The sequence below is a fragment of the Puntigrus tetrazona genome, chromosome 10, assembly GCF_018831695.1.
Source record: "Puntigrus tetrazona isolate hp1 chromosome 10, ASM1883169v1, whole genome shotgun sequence".
NCBI classification, from domain to species: domain Eukaryota; kingdom Metazoa; phylum Chordata; class Actinopteri; order Cypriniformes; family Cyprinidae; genus Puntigrus; species Puntigrus tetrazona.
In genome coordinates, this window is record NC_056708.1 from 9,070,001 (window position 1) to 9,086,170 (window position 16,170).

Consider the following 16,170-nt stretch of genomic DNA (forward strand, 5'->3'; position numbering starts at 1 on the left):
CTGGTGATTGATTGGTTGATTGAATATTGAAAAGCTATTTTTTTTTGGACTTTAAATTTGCCTGCGTATTCATTGGAGCCCTAATTTTGTTACATTTATGGTTTCTGTTCTGTTCTGTTCTGTTTGAGTTTCTGTTACATTTTGATTTTATATCAGTTTCAAGCACTGTGTCTGTGAATCTGGACAAAACCCTTTCACATCAGGGACTTTCTCATTTAAAATGTATACATTTTTGTTTTTCTACGAAAATAAAACCTTTTGAAAAGCATAGAACAATACACTTAATTTCCAAAGTTTCTTCTTTTGTAGTCCACAGCCACCAGCATCATAAAAGCAAAAATAAATCATTGTTAAATCACACTTTAGCAGTTATTTATAAAACTGAAAGAACCCGACAGATATTCAGGAAATGGCCTGTTTGTGAAATGGCAACCAGCATCATAAGTCAGTAATATCAGCTAAGTGTGAAAAAAGTATCTGTAAATAGGCATCTCCTGAGAGAGGTATGTAAATACATTAAATATTAAGTAAATATACAAACGATTTTGTAATTAGATGCAATGTAAATTAATATGAAATCATTGCTAAAACTTTAACTATATTTATTATATGCTACGGTAGCTTAAAACATGTTTTGCACTAAGCTGAATGTCACATGGTGTCACACTTTACACAAATCAGTTTCATGTTGCACTAATGCAGGTGTTATGACTTCAGGTTCATCAGAAACAAGATTTCCTGGGTGGCCTTCACGCCTCTCAGTGGGAGTGTAAGCTTGCTTTCGCTGCCTCGTGCCAAACCCAAACTTGTGGTGCAAAAGACTTTCACCGCCGTTTTAGTTGAGCGTAAAATTTGCAAGCAGGGGAGAATTGTTGATGTGACGATAACTACAGAAGAAAACAATTAACATTTGCACCAATTACTATTCTTGGACTAAAAGCTAAAAATGTCTGAAGCTATTTATGACGACGTGATCAGAAATGAGTCTGATAGATTGGAGATGACGGTGGCTATCTACGAGAGTGCAGATCGTGTGAGACATCACGACTTCAGGACAGAAACAAACACACACCACCCACTACAGACTACAGGTAAATATAGTCATTTATTAGATAAAAATGCTGCAGTTTGCACACGTTCAGTCATTTAACATCATGTCTGTGTTCTTCAGAAAGTGACTGTGTGAAGATCAGAAGCTCCAGAGTGTCTGTAGTGTGTTTGGTTGTGCTGTGTGTTCTTCTGCTGACTGCGGTCATAGCGCTGTGTGTCTACATCCATACAAACAACACAAACTACACACAAGAGAGGGATGAGCTACTGACCAACATCACCAACCTCACAGAAGAGCGAGACCGGATATTAAGTAATAACACTAATCTAATTCAGTTAAACAAAATGTTAATTAAATATCGAAATGAACTGTTGAAGTGTTTAGATAAAAAAGGTAATCATGAACTACAAAAAAGTATACAAAAGTTTGATGAATAACTTCATCTTTATGCACACAACTTTTAACAAGTTGGGTCATTTTTTATTTAAGGATCAGCAGCTAATACATGGAGCTGTTTGTGTTTATAGGTGGATGGTTTTACTTTAAATCTAGCTGTTACTACACTTCCTCTCAGTACAAAAACTGTACTGAGAGCAGAAGATACTGTACAGAGAGAGGAGCAGATCTGATCATCATAAACAGCAGAGAGGAAGAAGTGAGTGAAAGATGTGCAGAGACAAAGGTTCCTTACAAAGATATTAATGCACTCAATTTTTTATCTTATAGAAAATGAGAGATAGAGAGAGAGATCCTGTGTGTGAAGAGATCATCTTAACTCTTTTGATACAAATGTGTTATTGTTTTATTTTGTCAGAAGTTTGTAATGAAAAAGTCTGCCATTACTGAAGCCTGGATTGGTCTGACTGACAGTGATGTGGAGGGCACATGGAAATGGGTTGACGGCAGCACACTGACCTCTGGGTGAGAAAATACTAAACTGAACCAATTATTATGTAATAAATGATTCTCACAGTCAGTATCATATCACACAGAAAACAGCCCTGAACATCTAATGCCGATCTGTACTTTCAGCTACTGGATTTCTGGAGAGCCCAATGGAGAAAGAGCAGAGAACTGTGTGGTGACTTGTTCATCAAGTCTGTATCATGATCCAGTAGGTTGGAATGACAATTCATGTGATTATGTTTCTAAATGGATTTGTGAGAAGAACATTTTTAAATGATTTTATGTTTATATATATATATATATATATATATATATATATATATATATATATATATATATATATATATATATATATATATATATAGAGAGAGAGAGAGAGAGAGAGAGAGAGAGAGAGAGAGAGAGAGACTGTTAGATGCCAGCCACCCAGGAAGGTGGCACAAAAGTCACTTTATTTTAGATTCACTTTTGGCCTTCACATCAGTTTCATGTTACTGTTTTAACTTGTGTTTGAAACAGAATTAACAAACCACAGACTTGGACAGGAAACAACACTGAAAACATTCAACTGTAGAATATATAGGACAATTAGGCTGATCATATTTCATGTTAATCACATTTCATTAGGCCCAGTCACCACAAACTGAACCTATATATATATATATATATATATATATATATATATATATATATATATATTTTTTTTTTTTTTTTTTTTTCAAGAGCAAAAGCTTTAATTTATTTGTGTAGGCCTAAGTTACATTTGTTCTGCAGCACTGGAGCTGTCAAACACAAAAAGATCAAACAGTGTGCCTTCAGTTAACAGATGCTACCTTTAGTTGCATGTAATGTAAATAAAAAAACGTTCTGAGAAGTGATGCAGAAGCACAGAGAAATGCTGCCTTTTTTGCACTAAAGAGTTGGAAGTCACATGGCTTCAGCTTGAATGCAGCGACGTGCAAATGTATGACGCCTGTTTTTAGTATGTCCTACTCCCTTCTCTCTTCAATCATTTCCTACTTCCTCTTCACTGTATCTCAGCAGATAGAAAATAAAAGCATTGAAATAAAATAAAAAAGAGTAGATTGTATTGTACAGCAACAGGAAAACTTTAGTTTTCTTTAAAAAAAAAAAACAACAGAAGTATATGAGCACCTCATGCCAAACCTGAAAACAGAGTAGAACAATTTGAAGAAAACAATGATTAGCATTAGCACAAATTACTATTGCTGTCTGAAGCTCACATCACCAACCTCACAGAAGAGAGGAAACTGTTTTTCCTGGATGTGTCCTGGCCAGGATTTCTGTATTGCCTAAAATATATAGATTTTGGCTTTGTTTGTGTGCAGAAAGATCGGTGTATGGCATTGGCTCTTCATGTTTTCAAATGCTTTATGTTTTCAAATATACAATATATTATTACTCATAAATAGTGAAATTCTGTTTGGATGTGATGAAATAAAGACACTCACGTGGCATTAGTGATGACATTTTAAAGCCTGTTATGTGTTAAATGATGGTTTACAATTGTGCTGTCATTTTAAATGGCAATTCTCAATTCATGATTAGACCGCAGGTCCTTCAGTGTCTGGTCTTGTGCTATATGAAATGGACTACTGCCGAAGCGCTATTGAGTTTCAATTTGATACGCGCCTCTTATCTTCTCCTCTAGTTTCCAGTCTCTGTCTGTGGTGTGTGCTCCAGGTTCTCCGTGTCCAGATTCAAGCTCCTGTCAAGACAGAAAGTCAAGTCACTGCCATTTCCAACCAAAGCTTCCAAGAGATACGTCACTAACCTGCTATCGTTCACCATCATTCTGCCATATCTCAGCTGTGTCAATAAACCAATTTATTTTACTCCCCTCCATGTCCCTCACGTTTATACATGCATGTTTCATTTACAGTAAAATCTTTGTTGATAACGGTAGGTTTACAAAGCTGTTATATGTCAGCTTCCCAGATACATGCTCTCTATAGAGTGTTAAAGTGGCACAACTGTCACTATAGTGGAGATTCACACTTGGGTGTTTAAAATAGAATCAACATACCACCGACTTGGACAGGAAACGACACAAAAAGCATTCAACATTAATAGCTTATATGTTGTGCTGTACTTCAGGCTGATCATCCGCATTAATGATATTTCATTAAATATAATCACCGCAGAACCGGTTTCTGTTCATTCTAAGTAAAAACTGTAATTTTAATTTGTGTATGTAACATTTGTTAAATGGTCTGCAGCTTTGAAGCTGTCAGCACATGAAGCCAAACAGTGTGCCTTCAGTTAACAGATGCTATCTTTAGCTGCATTTAACGTTCAAAAATTATTTTGAAACATTTTCAGAAGTTACTGTGAGAAGTGATGCAAAATCGCAGAGGAATGTCATTTTTATTACGAGAACAGATAATTGATTAACTTTTTATTTTTGGAAGAATTGGACATCATTGGTGTCAAACTTTGGAACAGTTTCATAACGTTGTTCTAATATAAGCAGCTTCAATGCAGTGACGTGCAAATGTATTAAAAAGTACGGAAATAAAATAGAAAGAAATATTGGCTAAAATAGAGAAGAGAAAAAATGGGCGGTCTTTACACAATCCAGTAAAAGATCACAGAAGTATGTGCCTCGTGTCAAACCTGAATGAAAACTGAAAGCAGAGAACAAGAGTCAATGTAAAGAGAATAATGATTAGCATTAGCACAAATTAATATTGCTGGCTTATAAAAGAGCAGAAATGTCTGAAGCTATTTATGACGACGTGATCAGAAATGAGTCTGATAGATTGGAGATGACGGTGGCTATCTACGAGAGTGCAGATCGTGTGAGACATCACGACTTCAGGACAGAAACAAACACACACCACCCACCACAGAGTACAGGTAAATATAGTCATTTATTTGATAAAAATGCTGCAGTTTGCACACGTTCAGTCATTTAACATCATGTCTGTGTTCTTCAGAAAGTGACTGTGTGAAGATCAGAAGCTCCAGAGTGTCTGTAGTGTGTTTGGTTGTGCTGTGTGTTCTTCTGCTGACTGCGGTCATAGCGCTGTGTGTCTACATCCATACAAACAACACAAACTACACACAAGAGAGGGATGAGCTACTGACCAACATCACCAACCTCACAGAAGAGAGAAACCAGCTACTAATTAACAACAGCCACCGTATTCTGTTAAGCAAACAGTTGAATGAAATGTGTTTTAATGGAATGGGTAATAATGAGATCCACTAAACAGACTGCACTATACATACATTTAATATTTGAAGCATAAACTGTATATTAATTGGTACACCAGTAAAAAAACAAAAAAAAAAAGTTGTGAATGAATTAATTTATTATTATTTGGTGTTAATATTGATAAATAGCTAATAACTGAACTGTTTTTGTTTAAAGATGGATGGTTATACTATAATTTTAGCTTTTACTTCATTTCCTCTGATGCGAAGAACTGGACTGAGAGCAGAAGATACTGCACTGAGAAAGGAGCAGATCTGATCATCATAAACAACAGAGAGGAACAAGTGAGTGAGGGATGAGAGTGTGTGTGTGTGTGTGTGTGTGTGTGTGTGGGTGTGCATGTAAACTGATGTATGAGAAGGGAAGTGTCATCATTTAACATGAAAACCTGTGTGTGTGTGTGTGTGTGTGTGTGTGTGTGTGTGTGTGTGTGTGTGTTTCAGAATGCTGTTCAGAAAATGGCAGATGATTCTAAACTCTGGATTGGTCTGACTGACAGTGATGTGGAGGACACATGGAAATGGGTTGATGGCAGCACACTGACCTCTGGGTGAGAAATCGCTAAACTGAAGTGAATATTGTTTAATAAATGATTCTCACAGTCAGTGTCATATCACACAGAAAGCATCATTGAACATCTAATGCTGATCTTTTGATGCAGGTTCTGGAGGTCTGGAGAGCCCAATGGAAAAACAAAGGAGAATTGTGCTGTATCTTTTCAATCATGGTTGCTTGACTATCCATGTAAAAGTCCTTTTAAATGGATCTGTGAAAAAAACATTTTGAAATAATTTTTTTTTCTTTAATGTGATGCTTATTTACTTAAAGACCAGGACCATCATTTTTTGACTAGTTAGTCATTATATTATAAATTAGTTTTTACTATTAAAGCTTTCAATTGGTTAACTCACACATTTGTAATACTTGTCATCTCTCGGTCACGTTCATCTGATGGCTGCGTTCACACAGCAGCAGAATACTAACCATACTAAACACTGTTCTGTTCACACAAAGCTCAGCCTAGATATATTAAAAACATACCACATATAAACAGATATTTGATGCGATTGTACACATATTGCAATAAAGTGCAAGTTGGCAAGTATATGATGCCTGATATCAAATCCAATTATGTCCAAATTTGGAAAGGTCTTGTGGTAACAGCGAAAAAAATAAAAATAAAAATGTAGCCTACAGTAGCAATGGTTAGCAACCACACATACAATATGCATGCAGTAAATCAAACTTGATGATCAAATGCACATGAAATACACAATTTGTCTTATATATTCATTGTCTAAGTTTTCAGTGAAATGTGAAGTAAAATATAACGTTCATGGGTGAATTTTTTCAAGGACCCAAATATTTAGCCACAATACAGTGTTGAAGAGTGACGGCTGTTTCAGTATTACATCCTTTTAGACTTTGAGATTTGACCTGGGATCAGTTCTGTTTTTGTGTTATTATTCTAACTGATTAAAACAGAGAGCGGCTAAACTTGTAAAGAGAACTACACAAGAATTATTAAATAACTTCTAAATAACTAATTAATAACTAAAGTTATTCATACTATCACAGCTAGTGTCTGACTGTAACTGAGCAGAAATGTTATTTATGCTGATGTGATCAGGACTAAGACTGATGGGGTGAAGAGATAGAGGTTGGAGATGATGGTGGAAATCTACGAGAGTGCAGGTCATGTGAGAGATTGTGACCTCAGGACGGAGAGACAAATACACACCAACCACTTTAGTGTACAGGTAATAACAGTCATTTTTTGGATAGCTTGCACATATTTGAACATCATGTCTTCAGGAAGTGACTGAGTGAAGATCAGAAACTGCAGATCAGCTGTAGTGTGTTTCTTCTGCTGACTGCAGTCATAGTGCTGTGTGTCTACAATGCATCCATACAAACAACACAGACTATAGCTACTCAAAAGACACACCAGCTACTAAACACCATCACCAAACTCACAGAAGAGAGAGAGGAGCTGCTAACCAATGTTACCAACCTAATTAACTGGAGAGTTAATTCTAGAAAAGATGAATTGCTAAAGTGCTTCGGCAGAACAGGAAACGTGGTTTATCTTTCTAACATTCTAATGTATTTCAGAAAGTATTCACACAAACGTTCAGCGTTAGAAAGATTGCATTATTAATAAAATCTGATCTGGTTGTGTTAATAGATAATTAGGAAATTTAACCAGTTCATCTGTTACTACATTTCCTTTGTAAAGAAGAGCTGGGCTGAGAGCAAAAGATACTGTACTGAGAGAGAAGCAGATCTGATCATCATAAACAACAGAGAAACAAGTGAGTAAGAGATGAGTGTGTGAGTGTGTGTGTTAAATGATTGCTATTTGAAAAGAGGTCAGTACAAACTCGCAATTATATATTTTTCAACTTGTCAGAATGTCTGATCGTGCTGCAGTCTGGATTGGTGTGACTGACAGTGATGTGGAGGGCCGCTGGAAATGGGTTGACTGCAACAGACTGACCTCTGGGTGAGAAATCACTGAAATGAACTGATTATTATCTAATAAATGAATCTCACAGTCAGTATCATATCACGCAGAAAGCATCACTGAACTTTTAATGCCGATCTGCTGATGCAGGTTCTGGGGTTATAACGAGGCAAATGGAAAAATAGAAGAGAACTGTGTTCACAAGTCAAGGTGGTATGATTATCCATGTTTAGAAACTTTTAAATAGATCCGTGAGAAAAAAAAAAGTTAAAATTGCTTTATTATATGCAAAACAATTTCATTTTAAATACTTATTCCTATGCTAGTTTTCGATATATACTGAAAATCCTAGGAACTTTTGTCAGTCATTTTGACATTTAACCGTACTGTTCATCAGTTTATACCCTTTATAATGAAACTGATTTTGAAAAATACCAAACCAGAGTTACCATTATGTAAACTGTGTGTTCATATTAAATTAAATATTTGAAAATTAATTAATGCTGATTAAAAAAAAGAAAAAAGGTTTATGGTGTACCACATTGGGTTGACCATCCATTTTAATGGTTACCAACTTGAATAACTAAACAGTTTATCCATCATGAACTATTTTACCTGTGTTTATAATCACCAAAACTGGCTGCAAAGACAGGGTAAAAAGATATAAATAACAGCAGTGATTATATACTAAAAACTGTTCATGAATCTAAATAATAGCCAGTCTTTTCTATTACATGTCACATGATCTTTAGCTTTGACTTAATTCACTCACTCGGTATCTCTAAACTATTCTTGTACTTTCTTGTTTAGACCTTAAACTTTGATCTCAAATCAGTTCTGTTTTATTGTTTCATTCTAACTAAGAAGAAAGTAGACGAAAGAAGAACAGCTAAAATAGCACAGAAAAATACACAGGAAAATTGTTCAACATTAGTGCAGCTAAAGTATTGTGTGAGAGATCATGACTTCAGGACAGAGACAAACACACACCAATAACTACAATGTACAGGTAATCACGGTCATCTCTGAATAAATTAGGAGAAAAACATCAAGAGTCTGCATACGTTCATTCATTAAACATCATGTTCAGGACACGATTTAGTGAAGGACAGAAGCTCCAGAGCAGCTGGAGTGTCTTTTGAAGCTTCTGCTCACAGCAGAACCAATCTCACGAAAGAGCGAAACCAAATACTATCCAGTATTACTAACCTGGCAGAAATGAAAAACCAGCTACTAACCGAGATTACCAACCTTACGAAAGAAAAAAATCTGGCTACTAAGATCACCAATCTAATTCAACTAAACGGAGAGTTAGTTCAAGAGTAAGACAAACTGTTGAACTGGTTTAATGGAATAGGTAATTGTAAACTGCATAAATATTTAGTGCAAGAAAGATAAACACAATTTTTTCAAAACAACTTCTAAAAATAAGTGTGAAATAGAAATAAGAACTAATCTGAAGAGCACATTTTTACCAATCCAATACTCTGTGAAGAAGAATTGGACTCAGAGCAGAAGATATACACTCTCAGTAATAAAAGTACAAAAGCTGTCACTGGGGCGGTACCTTTTAAAACGATACAATATTTGGTCCTATTAGGTACAAAATGTACACTTTAAGACTGATATGTACCTTAAACTACCAAAATGGACCCTTTAGGTACCATGTGACAGCTTTTGTGCCTTTTATTTGTAAGACTGTATGGAAAAAGGAGCAGATCTGATATTTGTAAATATAATATAAATGTGGTTTTCTTTTTTCATCTTGTCAGAATTTTGTCATCTTGCTCCCAGGCTAAATAAAGTCAGTCCTAACATTGTTCCCTAAAGCACGGCACTTGACGCACAGTCAGAGAGGAACTGTGTAAGGCTGAGAGCTTCTTTTTTTTTGCATAGTTTGAGCATAAAAGATTTACATCTCACTTTGTAAAGATGAAATTCCCTCAGCTAATTCACTTTAACAGGAAAGCCAACAATTGCCTTTTCACACAGAAGATAGAGATATTCTTGTACTTAAAGAGGCCCCTTCAACACTTTGCGAGAATAATCACATTAAAAATGAAGGTGATGGGCAGGAAAGTCTAGTTGTTTGGACATTGTATTGAATCATAGAAGTCTTTGTCAGGTTAATTGGGCTGGTTTTTATTTTAAATCATTTAGCTGCTAATGCAATTTTTTTTCCTCATATTTCAGATAAAGTACTATTATATTATCTTTTTTGTGAACTATTAAAATTGTTTGTTTTTTTTTGACTGAATTACAGATTACGCTGAACGGTCATTTAAGGTTTGGGCATTAATAGAAAGCTCGTCTTCTCTTTGCTTGAAAGTAATACGTTGGTTGAGGTTTGGTAATAAAATTATTTTAATAGCCTATTGATTTGTATCGCAAACTCGCACGCTCTGGTTACATACAAACGCAACTGACGCGATTTTGCGTCTTGCGAGTAAGACAAAATAATTAATTATTTCTTGTCATATAGTTTCACATAAAAAGTGTTAACGTGCCAGGGGCTATGATGTAATAATGCGATTAAAAAATATATATCAGGCAAGAAGGCACCTTGGCCTACAAACCTAAAATAGAAGCAAGAAAACGAGCTTCTATGCAGGAAATCAGGTCTATATAGTATTGGGAATTGGCTGTGTGTTCACGTAGAGCCGGTGCAGAAGACAAAAGGAATAGACAGCACTCACGGAGTCAGTGGTTTGTAACTGTGGTGACTTCCCGTTCTCCTCAGGATTCGAACAAACAGAAAGCCAAGCTTATTTTCCGTTTTGGGAGGGCACTGTTTTCTTCGTTGCTATTTATCAGCCTGTCACCCGGCAGGGATCAAATTTTCCCTGAAGACACCGTGAAATTACACATACTTTCCCCCCCTTCCCTCAAGACCTCTAGGATAAATATCACAGTTTAAGCCTCTGGAGCCAGCTGAGCTGTGTGGCAGATAAAAATTTGACCTCTCCGTTCGCCCTGTTTGTCCTGACTATTGAACTCAGCGAGGAACTGCGTGATCTGTCACCTCTAATACACTAGACTCAAAATCCTTTTCAGCTGTTTTGTCTTATTTTTAATATATATGGAGAGAATGGGGCAAGTTGTCACCATAGTTTGTGGGATTATTTTTGGAAGTCATTGTATTAGCAATACATAGTGTATGTATATTTTCTGCTGTTACACAATATTGTAACAATGAAATCTTACATATAATAAGAATAATAAGTAATAAGTACATTGCATAAGTATTCTAAACTAAATATTTCGCTAAAGCATCTTTACTAAAGTCTTTTTTGTTTAATGCGACAAGCTTTGCTCATCGGCAATTTGTCATTTATCTGCCACTCTTCTTCTCTCCTCTTCACCTCTCTTGGATGGGGGCAGATGCACATGTTCAGGTTTCTCCAGAAATATTTGATTGGGTTCAATCCCAGGCTGTGGCTGGCCACTCAAGGACTTTCACAAAGTTGTCACTCTTGTGTGTTTAGGGTCATTTTCCTGTTGGACTCGTGCTCTGGACTGGGTTTCCTTTAAGGCCATCTCTATATTTTGCTGCACTGAGTGTTCCTTCTTCTTTGACGAGTCTCTCAGTCCCTTCCTCTGAAAAACAGCCCCACAGCATAAGGCTGACACCAGCACACTTTACTTTTGAAATGGTACTCTGCAGGTGATGAGCAAAGCTAGTTTCCTTCAAACATGATGCTGAGACATTGAGGTTCATCAGACCAGAGAATGTTCTTTCTCACAGACTGAGGGTCCTTTAGGTGCTTTTTTGTAAATTCCAAGTGTGTCTTAACTGAGGAAAGGATCAAGTCTTACCATGCTGCCATAAAGCCCAAACTGAAAGCAGTGATGTCTGACCTTCTGTAGATTTCTTTTATCTCCACATATGATTATGCAGCTCAACTAGAGTGACCATTAGGTTCTTGGTCACCATGATAACCAAAGCCCTTCTACATCAGTTGCTCAGTTTAGCCAGGAGCCTTGATCTAGGAAGAGTTCTGGTTGTTTCAAACTTCCATTAAGGTTAACAGAGACCACATGCTTTTGTGACCCTCAGTGAAGCAGATTTTTTTTTCTGAACTTTTCCACAGATGTGTGGCTTGGCTCAAACCTGTTTCTCAGTTCTTCAGACAGTTTCTTTAGACCTTTTATTAAGATGTTTGTTCCTTTCCAAATGATACCCATTCTATTGAATTTGCCACAGGTTCACTTTACCCTCAGTGTAGGAACAACTGTCCAAGGTCTGAATACTTATGAAATGATGTTAAAAAACTTTTTTTGCCATACATTTATGATGTATGGAGTGTAGATTAATGTGGGAAAAAAGTAACTTAAAGCAATTCAACATAAGGCAGTAACACAACAAAAACTGAAAAAAATGAAGGGGTATGAATATTTTCGCAAGGAACTATAATGTATTCTAAATGTAAAGATCGTGCACTTCAGTGTTTCTTGGCTTTCTAAGGATATATTTACTCCCACCTGGCTCTTTGTGGTAGCAATATATGATTTTATAAAAAAAAAAAAAAATAATAAAATAAATGGAAGAAAAACAAAAAACAACCATCCCAGCTGATCAAATTGTCACAAACTTTCTCTTAGAAATACATTGCATTTTCACCCATGAGAGGAAGGGTACAGAAATAATATTCAAAATGTCACAACTTCTGACTCGGGACATGGTGTGATGGAGGAGTCAGTCTCTTCACAACACTGGTAACATAAAAATGAAGCCGAATGCAATAAACATTAAATTTAAAAAGTGCAGTCTCTTTAACCTTCCCTCGGTTGGCCTTATCTGTCCATTTTCAGAATGAGCTGGACATTATCATGAGTCAGCATTATTATCAAACAGAATTACACACCTGGATAAAGTCAACCGAGAGTGAGGCGACAGGATTATTTCCATATTTATTAGTATCTAATCTCATTCCCTCATTTGGATTCCTTATTCCGCTAGTGCACACTGTCTGACTTGTCTATGCAAAAAGCAGTAATCAAAAAAATAATTCTGTCCACCGAAAACAAACAGAATTTTTATATTACTTATTTTTTTTCCTTCATCAGTTCTCTTTTCAATGTCATATAAAATATTGTGGTGGAAAATAATACACCCACATTTATAAGCAAACTATGTAGGAAACTGCAAATACGATGTCTATCCCAAAGCTGTAGAATGGTATTTTATGCATTTCTTAAAATAATTTCAGTTTGTGCTTACAGCTGGTGTTTATACAACTCTTATAATGTGGCAAAAAGTTTGAGAGAGAGGATATTTACGTCTACTGGTCTGTTTGCTGTTGCGCTTCTTAGTTCCCTATGACGTGAATCAGCATATAAACATGAACTCAAAAACTCACAAGGGTCTTGATCCTTTAAACATCGGAGAACAGATGAGTGACAGACATTAAAATGTAGCTGGTATTTTCAACAGAATCGTTATAAGTGAATTGAGACATGAGTGCATGGATAGTGTCTTTAGTGGTTTCGGTAGCACATTGATTGAAAGGAGACAGACATGTTGAATTGTTTGAGTTGTGACTGAGTCTATGTGCTTGTGTACATCTATATGTGTTTGTGTCTGTGTTATATTTAGACCTGGACCAGCGGGTCTTGCTCGGATGACAGCTGTTATTAGATATCTTTAAGACCGCCAGGGACCCAATTAGTTAGCGATCTATCTGATGACAAAAAGACTTTGCTTGCTTCTATTCTTCTTTGTGTGAGCTTGCCATGGACAGACAGAATAAGAGCACAAGCAGTTTTGGGATCTCTTCTCTCTCAGTCTCTTTATTAGATCTCAGCCTCCATCTTTGAACAAGTACTTACTGCTGGGTTCATCTGCACAAGCAAAAATTATGCTTTCGTTGACTTTTCTCAGTCTATAGTCTGTAAAAGTTTTAAGAACAATAGATTTCTTTGCTCTGATTTGATTCAGCCAGCTGGTGTTTGTGTGTCTGTCTGTGTAGTCTTTGGTAGTCAATTGCAATTGGAACAACAAGCAGCATATTATAAATCTCTATAGATGCATATACTTGAATTTATAGAAGAATAGAAATGATCATAGAGTGTGCATACGCTTATATCCACGTCAGCGTCCGTATTTATAAAAACGATCTTTGGTGTGGAAATGCGCTTAGCAGGTTCTGGGTCTGAGCAGATGTACAGACTTTTTATTGTCGGAGTATTGCAGTTTTTTTGAAAATTGAAGACGTTCTTGCAGCTCGCTATTTTAAATTATGATGACTGTTGATATTTTAAGGCTAGGATACACCGACCTGACATCAACCAATGGCTACATCGGCCGACTACAGCTGATGGCGATTTGCGAAACTAGGCATCCAATCAGAGTTCTCACATTTCCTGACACAGATTTAAGAATGTCAGCTTGACCTTTACGTGTTAATGACATTAATTAGGAGTCGTTTGAAGGGCAGAGAGCCGAAACCATTCATTTCATGTTCATTTGCAATACATGGATTTCATATCTGAAAGAGTGGCGTACACGTATTCTGTTCGTACATTTATTCTATGAATCTAACGTACACATATTTTTATGTGTTTCTGGTTGAAATGTCCAGCTGTTTGAAGACCGCTTGTAAATCACTCATTAAGCAATATTATTACCAAATATTGGATTAAATTTCTAGCATAAAGAGACATGTAAACAAAAAGCAAGAATCAAGAATCAGCGCAACACAACAATTAAAGATGCTTAAAAAGAAAAGGCTGTCATCATTTACTCACCCTCATGTTGTATTTTGAAGAAAGCTTTTAATCAGTCGATGATCCCTATTGATTTCTACAGTAGTTCTTTCCCTACTGTGGAAGTCAATGGGAACCGACAACTGTTTTGTTCTAAATCATCTTTTCAAACTTATACAGGTTCGAAAAGAGGGGTGAGTAAATGATGGCAAAAATTTCATGAACTATTGAGGGACATAATTTGCCTTTAATTGCTAGTAACTAAACAAATCCTTTGAACAACAAGCCTACATTTAATCTCAAAGACGATACACTGCCATTATACTCCTTTCAGATGAGTCATGTTGTTTCATTTCCTTTTCGGCTTGTGTCCTTTCCTCTGTGACACTTCTGCAGACCCGACCGCTTGCTCTCAGCATGTAAAACAGTTTTTGATTTTGCAGACTCTGCTCGGTGGCTTCATCCCTGAGACCTTTGTAGGACACCGCATGTTTGGAACCGCATTGAAAGATGCACAATAAGAGGCCCAAGGGATTGCTCGGCGTCGCACCATCTGTGAAAATAAACAGGGCGCACGGTTTTGTGAGAATGAACTTGTGACTGGTGATATTGATGCTGTTGTAATTGAATCAGTGTGGGACTTCCCACAAAGGACTCTTCTTCATGTCCATCAATGGCATTGTTAAACGATCCGCATACTCAGTGATCTGATTCTGACACCGCTTTCCATTCAGACCGTCTCAAGGACTGTAAGTTCAGCTGAAAGTTTGTGTCATTGCCACAATGTAGGGTAAACAGAGGCAGTGATAGCGAGGGAGACAGACAGAGCGAGAAAAGTCTTGGCGTTTCCGTACACTCAGTTTGAGATGATGACCCTCCGGCATGGAGGGCATTGAGCACAGATGGTTCTTCTCTTTGGCTGGCTATCCGTCCCGAGGACGGCCGCAGGTCGGGTCCGGTGGTGGCGGGGCCCATATGGCTGTGAGGGCACCCCGCTCTGCCTCTCTCTCTCGCCCTCTCCATGCCCTCGACGCCACCTTCCACCTTATGGAGATTTTCCTCACCAGCCCTGGCACATGGATCAACAACCTTACGCTATGTTTCTCTCTGTATTTCCGTCTTGGATAAAAAAGAAATGCTATTCTAGCACTGAAGTAAATTATGTACAACAAGCAGGTTGTGCTTTAAGTTAGGAGTGTGCGATATTGACTAAAAAAAATATTTCTGGTATTTTATGAATAAACGATAATTAAATGATATTTTGCTGAGCGTGTTCATGTGCCGGCAAATGCCAATCCCCATACAATTTAATAAAATTTCATTTTACCTTTATAAAGCCTTTTTTTTTGGAACATGTCCATTGTCATTTGAAAACTGATATTTGAATTTTTTTAAATAATAAAACATACTCTAAAATTAAAATTGCCAGTAGTTAGCAGTGAGTCACTTTAAATAAGTGACTCGTCAAGATTGAACTGATTCAATGATTCATTGAACTGATGATTAAATTCAATGATTTATATCAGCTGCCAGTAGTAGCTGTAGCATTCAGCGAACTTTCATTGAAAATTCATATAAAGCTCTATGAAAGAATATTTTCGTGGCAACAAAAAATACCTTCTTTCAGTATCAATGCATCACAGCATGTAGCAAGGATCAAGATTGTAAACAGACATTAACTTTAAAGGCGGAATCAGAAACTCGTGTATTTTGTGCACAAAGGTTTTATTAACTAATAGCTAACTCGCATAACTCACTGACCACACAAGCATAAATACACAACAAAATTGCAAAGAAAAC

At 36.6% G+C, this 16,170-nt stretch overlaps 2 protein-coding genes across 2 annotated transcripts in view; both read left to right on the forward strand.

Annotated features, from left to right (window-relative positions):
* Positions 1–839: 839 nt before the first annotated feature.
* Positions 840–15,659, forward strand: LOC122352417. The gene is made up of 14 exons (XM_043249831.1): positions 840–1,091; positions 1,172–1,363; positions 1,579–1,706; positions 1,866–1,972; positions 2,084–2,165; positions 3,630–3,791; positions 4,657–4,837; positions 4,918–5,172; positions 5,355–5,482; positions 5,642–5,748; positions 5,860–6,958; positions 7,438–7,513; positions 7,612–7,704; positions 14,814–15,659. The coding sequence occupies exons 1-11, from the start codon at positions 947–949 to the stop codon at positions 5,987–5,989; spliced, it is 1,617 nt and encodes a 538-aa protein (XP_043105766.1). The 5' UTR covers positions 840–946; the 3' UTR covers positions 5,990–6,958; positions 7,438–7,513; positions 7,612–7,704; positions 14,814–15,659.
* gbe1a (glucan (1,4-alpha-), branching enzyme 1a) overlaps positions 6,866–16,170 on the forward strand; it is a 130,470-nt gene continuing 121,165 nt past the window's right edge. Inside the window, 3 exon segments of the mRNA XM_043249832.1 lie at positions 6,866–6,958; positions 7,387–7,513; positions 7,632–7,704. Coding sequence (XP_043105767.1) covers positions 6,866–6,958; positions 7,387–7,513; positions 7,632–7,704 — 293 coding nt within the window.